Source organism: Camelina sativa, chromosome 17, assembly GCF_030686135.1.
Source record: "Camelina sativa cultivar CO46 ecotype springtype chromosome 17, ASM3068613v1".
Classification (NCBI taxonomy): Eukaryota; Viridiplantae; Streptophyta; class Magnoliopsida; order Brassicales; family Brassicaceae; genus Camelina; species Camelina sativa.
In genome coordinates, this window is record NC_141896.1 from 23,178,594 (window position 1) to 23,185,867 (window position 7,274).

The 7,274-nt window shown below is 33.7% G+C and overlaps 1 protein-coding gene across 4 annotated transcripts; it reads left to right on the plus strand.

The window, feature by feature from the left end:
- The first annotated feature begins 3,235 nt into the window (after positions 1-3,235).
- LOC104757594 (inactive poly [ADP-ribose] polymerase RCD1) lies at positions 3,236-7,274 on the plus strand. Of its 4 annotated transcripts, none has more exons than XR_015587797.1 (8): positions 3,236-3,828; positions 4,147-4,288; positions 4,393-5,627; positions 5,750-5,997; positions 6,081-6,397; positions 6,496-6,651; positions 6,742-6,837; positions 6,928-7,274. XR_015587797.1 is itself a non-coding variant. In XM_010480343.3 (8 exons), the coding sequence occupies exons 3-8, from the start codon at positions 4,513-4,515 to the stop codon at positions 6,991-6,993; spliced, it is 1,764 nt and encodes a 587-aa protein (XP_010478645.2). In that variant the 5' UTR covers positions 3,386-3,828; positions 4,147-4,288; positions 4,393-4,512; the 3' UTR covers positions 6,994-7,274. The 4 variants fall into 4 exon arrangements, 2 of the variants coding, with proteins under 2 accessions (XP_010478645.2, XP_010478646.2); XR_015587798.1 differs by having other exon boundaries at positions 3,386-3,828; positions 6,493-6,651; XM_010480343.3 differs by having other exon boundaries at positions 3,386-3,828; positions 6,318-6,397; positions 6,493-6,651.

Below are 7,274 nucleotides of genomic sequence, written 5' to 3' on the forward strand. Positions count from 1 at the left end.
ATATGTGTTTGTGGTGCAGTAGGCAAAGTGTGACCGTGGAATCAAGACAATGTAGAGGAGGATGTTCGAGTGGTTCGCTTGGTTGTCTAGCTTCTGTTAGGTTGCTAGAGTTGAGTCCTAGAATGTTGCTTATGATTGATGGTTCACTGGTTTATGTTGTTTGGATTTTTAGTTATGATTGGAGTTAATACTGGCTATTATTCTATTGGTTATTATATTTATTGGATATTATTTATTGGTTATTGAGATTGGTTATTCCGCTGTTGGTTGTGATTGTGGTTAGGTGGTTGGTGGGTATGGGACCACTAGCTGTAGTTTATTTATTATATTATATTTATTATTTATTAAAAAAAAATGTCGGTCGTTTCAATATTTGACTTCGAAGTGTTAACAAAGTTTCTTTATGCCTAATAACTAACGTTTTTGGGATTAACAAATTTCTCACGGTGTTATTATTATTTATATTAATTTGCAGGATAGGTAGCATAAAAAAGATGAATACACAAATGCAAGATAACAATAGAGATTATATAACACTAGATCAACTAAACAGAAAGCGTTCTTATCGCCGAACGATAGTACGACTTACAAGAAAGTGGAAAACAAGAAATGTTTTTAAAAATAATAAGCTCATTAGAATAAATTCTCTCATAAAATAAAAGGAATTAAGAAAAATATACAAAAAATATGAATTCTAAAAAATGTAAATAGTCACTTTTATATAAACATAGATCGTCTCATATTATTCATCTAACAAAATAATTTATTCAAAAATATTGCTTTCAACTTTGTTCTATTGGTCAAACTTTTTTAATGGGAAGACAAATTTTCCTTATTTTCTTAAACCAAAATATACTCCTACTTTCTACTTTTCAGTTTGGAATAGGTAAGATTAATATGTTTTCCCAAAAAAAATAGAAGATTAATATATGTATCTTCTTTTTCTAATACTGTATTTTAAAATTTATTGTAGTAGTTTTATTTAATTTATATTTTCTTCTTTGAATTATTTGAGATTCATATATTATTGTGCTTATAATTTTCTATTATTTCATTAATTATGTCAAATTAATTTTCTTCTAATTTCTCAACCTTGATTGGTTGGTCATAGACCTTTTTTTTTTACATAATTGTTACCATTCGTTCAATCTCAAAAGGAGATAAAGAGGAGAAGGTCATCAACCTAATGGTTGGATAAAATAGGCTAATCAAACACAAGCCTACAACAAACATAGATAGATTGGAAAAACATAAATTATTGTTGATAGATCCATAGGAGCTTGAAGACATAGGCCAAATCATGGTGTGTCAAAGAAACTTCTATGAATACATTGAGAAATTTAACATAAGTTACTATCAAAATATTTTGTGACGTTGGAAAAGGGTCTTTAGTTTCATTGGTTGCTGGAGCAAGCCACTTTGAGATAGCTAAAAGACGTGAACATGTTCTCTCCACACAGGAGGAGGGCAGAGCCGAGATTCTCTCTATCGTGGAGGAGGTTGGACGCAATGTTAACTCCCCAAGAGAGGAAAGTGAGAGAGGTTGGACACAAGGTTATCTCCCCAAGGGAAGAAGGCGGAGCGAAGGTTCTCTCTATGGTGGAGGAGGTTTGATGCAAGGTTCTCTCCATAAGGGAGGAGGCAGAACCGAGGTTCTCTCTATAGTTAGTCATACATTATTGTAATGTAATTTATTTTTTTATTCAAAATATTTTTTGAGCCAATAATTTTAGTGATTAAAAAAACTATACAAAAGTGAAAGTACAGAGACATATAATAGTTGACTTATTTGTTCATATAGACATTTCTAGGTAATGATAAATAATATATTTGTAACATACAATAAATGTAGGTGTAAAAAATACACTTTTAATGGTAACATACATAAAAGATTTGTATAATAGATATAAATCAGTGTATTATAGCAAAAAAGAAAAGTTATAAATAATATACAATAAATTTTAATATATTTTTATTAAATTTTATTTTATTTACAAAATTTTAAACCAACATATCGGACGGGTACTTATCTAGTTTATTATATGCCTTTGAAAGATCAAGTTAAACTATTTAAAAATATTGTAATAGATTATTTTATTATAGAAAATTATGTATTTTAACCAAATAGGAAACTGAATATAAATATTCAAAGAGAGACCTACTACTCAGTCAAAAATTTTGTTTCATTACAATTTTTTTCGTAAATCGAATAATTTTTATTTGCGATAAAATTTCAAATCATAGCATATGCAAAAAATGGATGATATGATGATTTGTTTATTTCACAGAAATATAATCATATGCAGATAAGAGGTGAAATATAATAAGTAATGACAAAGTAATATGGTAAGTTAGATTCTAAATCTTATATATTTATTTTGATTGAATATATATATTTTTGAAATTAATAATGTAATTTCATTTTTTCACATAATTAAATTATTTAAATTAATACTTGAAATTTTTATGTGTATTGACTATTATTAATTTATTTTATAAAATTTATATTTTTAATGATATTGTGATGTAAAACCCCATAGAATTTTTTTTGTTTAAAGCAATTGAAGATGTGATGCAATTCTCCATTTTAAAAAGAACAAATTTTGTTAGTTTGAAATGTGATATACAGCATTAATTTCTTTTTGATATTTTTTGGAAATATATCAATAGGTGATCAATTTAATGGATTTTAATATCTTATTTACGATGTATTTTTGAAATGATGTCAATACATGGTATAAAGTTATTATAAAGTTATTATAAGAATGTATTTGGGCTTATAAATATTTTTTCTTATTACTATTAATTGATCAATTTTTTTTGTGGCAATGCATATGTTGTTTGTAGTGTTATATATGTAAAAGAAACCGTTACAAATAAACGCGGCAAAATACAAAAAACGGTTGATAAAATAACGTCTATAACTTTTTTCCGCGAAACGAAAGAAAACCGTTACAAATTTTTACGCGCGAAAAATTTAAAAGTTATTAGAAAATTATATATTCAATTCGTTATAGTAACAAAAAATGATCTCCAAAATAGTATTATTTAAAAACTTCTAAGATATCCTCAACTATTAAAAAATCTGTTTCAACTTGCCATACAACAAAACCTTTTTATTCACCTTATAATAAAGTGAATACTATGTAGATCTCTATGCAATGAAAATACTAATTTTCTATTGTCCATAGTTATCCCTCCAGTCTAAAAGCTCCTTACTACCCATCGATTTCACAATCTTATCAATCATGGTCCGTCAATACACACTTTCTAGTGTATTTTTTTCAATAATTTTATAATTCTTTTTTCTCCCGTTACGTTAATTTTTTAATTATTTTATTCTCCTCATGATAATATTATTCCATTATTGTATTCGACCATATCTATCACCTTTGTATTGACCGACTCTACAAGTAAATGTCACGACCCAATCAGATATCGACTTTGACTTTTATTAAATGACCGGCTCGTCGTTTTAATGAAACCCCACATGATTTGCTTTTCGTCCAAGCAAATTTTTTTGGGTTAGAGAAAAAGAAAGAGGAAAAAAAAAAAAAAAAAAAAAACTTCAGGAACAGCCGACTTAAGATTTTCTTCTTCCATCTTCTTTTTTCAATATCGCCGATTCATATATAAATGACTCGTCTCCTTCGATTTAGTCTCTTCTTCTTCTTCATCATCGCCGGTTTAGGGTTTTCATCTCTATAAGCAAAACAAAATCTTATCCTTTCTTCTTCGTCTTCTTCTCTCTCCCTCTCTGTTAATTTTCTTGTTTAGCTTTTTGCTTTGAGAACCCTTGCCTCAGCGATCGATCTGAAAAAAAAGAAGGTCGGTTAGCTTATTTCTCTTATGAATTCTTCGCATGCGATTATTCCAACTTCATCTCGTATTGGTTTTCTTTTTTTTGAAGTCGGTTGTTGTAGATCGGTTAGATTCGTATGGTTTTGAGTTGTTTTGTTTGGATTTTTGGATTGTTTGTGTGAGTTTTGGCCACGATCTGCGTTTTGTTTTTGATGAAATGAAACTGTTATTGACTTGTTGCGATTTATTGATTTTGTGAAGAAGGCACAGAGATTTTTTTTGGATTGAGAGTTTTTTTATTGGTTGATAAAATGAATTGACCAGTTTTAAATTTGTGTTTTGCAGGAACTCTTATCTTGCCGGCGGCTGTAAAAAAAAAAAAAAAACTGATTTAGGACGGTGGCATTTCTTCTCTGATTGTGTTTATTTTTATGACAGAGAAGATGATGAACACTTGTATCTATCAGGCTTTAACTGTTACAGTTGGGTGAGTATTTTTAAGCTTTATAGCTTTAGGTTTTACTGTGTTTTGTCTATCTCTAGGTTTGTGATTGAGTTTTGATTTGGTTTGTTGCTGTGTCTTTTTTGCAGTGTTTTCTGATGCTGTCGGCAAGAATCTATCTTTAGGACTGCTAGGGACTTACTTAGAGGCTACACAGTTGACTTTTTCTTACAAGGTTATAGGTTTAGTATCGTTGTTAATATATAGAAATGGAAGCCAAGATCGCCAAGGTGTTGGATAGTAGGTGTGAAAATGGGTTCGGGAAGAAGAGGAAGCGCGCAGCAACCTGTGCTGCATATGTTACTGGAGTTTCATGTGCACAGCTGCAACATGTTCCTCCACCGAATGGGCAGAGTCAGGTTCCTGACAAGAGAAGGAAACTGGAAGGTGAAAACAAGCTTAGTGCTTATGAGAATCGCTCTGGGAAGTCACTGGTCAGATACTACTCTTATTTTAAGAAGACTGGAGCTGCGAAACGTGTTATGATCTATGAGAATGGTGAATGGATTGATTTGCCTGAGCATATTATCTGCGCCATCCGAAATGAATTAGATGAAAAGAGAGCAGCGATTGAGTTCGAGTTGTGTGGTCACAGTTACATTTTGGACTTCTTGCATATGCACAGACTCGATTTGGAAACAGGTGCTAAAACCCCTCTTGCATGGATTGACATTGGGGGCAAATGCTTTTTCCCTGAGATTTACGAGAGTGATGAAAGGACCAATTGTTGCCATCATAACCGTGTGGAAGATCCAAAACAGTATGCTCCACAAGATATCAAACTGCGCCTTGAGATTGATGTTAATGGTGGCGAGCCTCCAAGGTTGAACTTGGAGGAGTGCAGTGATGAGTCTGGTGATAATATGGACGATGTTCCATGTGCTCAACGATCCTCAAACGAGCACTATGACGAGGCAACAGAGGATAGCTGCAGTCGCAAGCTTGGAGCTGCTGCTTCGAAATGGGATGAGACTGATGCTATAGTCTCTGGTGCAAAGCCTACTGGAACCGAAGTACTTGATAAAGATGCAGTTAAAAAAATGTTTGCTGTAGGCACAGCTTCTCTAGGGCACGTTGTAGTGCTGGATGTGGGACGTTTTTCCAGTGAGATTGCCAAAGCTCGTCTAGCGCTTTTCCAGAAGCAGGTTGAGATCACCAAGAAACATAGAGGTGATGCAAACGTTAGGTACGCCTGGCTTCCTGCAAAGAGGGAAGTTCTATCTGCAATTATGATGCAAGGACTTGGAGTTGGTGGAGCTTTTATTAGAAAGTCCATCTATGGTGTTGGGATCCATTTAACTGCTGCAGACTGCCCTTATTTCAGGTATATTCTTGATCTCTATCGCTGAATTTGTCTCGGTATTCATTTGTTTTTCCATGTATATTACCTTCCTCTCTGCTATAGGTACTTAGGTTGCCAAGTACTAACAGTGAACTTGTTTTCAGTGCTAGATATTGTGATATTGACGAAAACGGTGTACGTTACATGTTTTTATGCCGTGTAATAATGGGGAATATGGAGCATCTTCGTGGTGATAAAGCACAATTCTTTTCTGGTGGAGAAGAATACGACAATGGAGTTGATGATGTCGAGAACCCGAAGAATTACATAGTCTGGAACATCAATATGAACACTCATATCTTTCCGGAGTTTGTTGTTAGGTTCAAGCTGTCTGTTCCCCCCATTGCTGAAGGTGATTAGTTTGTTCTTTTTTGTTCCTCACATATTAAATATCCCACATTCAAATCAACTGATGACGCATTGAAAGGGACACAGCTTAGAGATCTGGCTGAAGCTCAGGTCTCAACTGATAAATTTTAGATAAAAAGGATCCTTATGTGATGATAAACCTAACGACCTCCGGTGTTATTACACATTTGGGTTTCAAGAGACACGTCTCTGATTCATCATCCGGGGGTCGGATGAGATATCCACGCCTTAATGGGTATTTCTATCCATCAAATTCTGTTTTGTGTAGTATTAGAAGTCGATGACATACACTGGTTTCTGCAGGAAATTTGGTTGCTAAGCGTGATAACTCAGGGGTCACTTTGGAAGGACCTAAGGATCTTCCTCCGCAGTTAGGGTCAAACGTGAGTTTTTAGTTATTTAGTTTTTCTTTGTATAATCTCTCTTTAGTAAGAGAGTGATTCAACAACTATACTTTTGTTGTGTGTTTTTAAAAAAGCAGGCAGCTGGAGGTTCAGGGAGCGCAAACAGTGTCGGTTCAAGTACTACTACACCCAAATCTCCATGGATGCCTTTTCCTACTCTGTTTGCAGCAATCTCACATAAGGTTGCAGAGAAGGACATGTCGTTGATCAATGCTGACTATCAACAACTGAGGGTATAGTAAAAACTGATTCTGAGAGTTTGTTATGTATATATGATTTTGATAATTGCGTGAGCTGAAATATTTAAGAAATCTGTTGTGCAGGAAAAGAAGATGACGAGAGCAGATTTTGTGAGGAAACTGAGGGTGATCGTAGGAGATAATCTGCTTAGGTCCACCATAACAACGCTTCAAAACCAGGTAAGTTAGTTGTAGAGATCTTGTGAATGGTAAGTTTACAATAATGTTTACAAGCAAATGCTCACAAAACGTTTTTTGGTTTGACTTCAGCCAAAGTTGGGGAAAGAGATTCCTGGAAGCATCAGAGACCATGAAGAAGGTGCAGGTGGGTTGTAAGTATAAAAGAGGATGATGACGAATATCAAAAGGAAGCTGCTTTCTAATCTACCCGCCTTTGTAGTTCTCCTTTTGACTTTTTCTAATTTTAGACTTTTGGTTTTGGGTCGCGGTCGTGGGTAGGGCTTAATGTGTCGACTTTTCTGTCGTGAACAATCGTATTATATAAGACAGTGATGTCGTTGGGTCTTTGTTTTTCTTTAGCTGCAAACATTGTTGTGGAAGTCTTTGAATTGACTAAAGTTTGGTCGTTGAATAGTATCGCGTGAAACTTCTCTTCA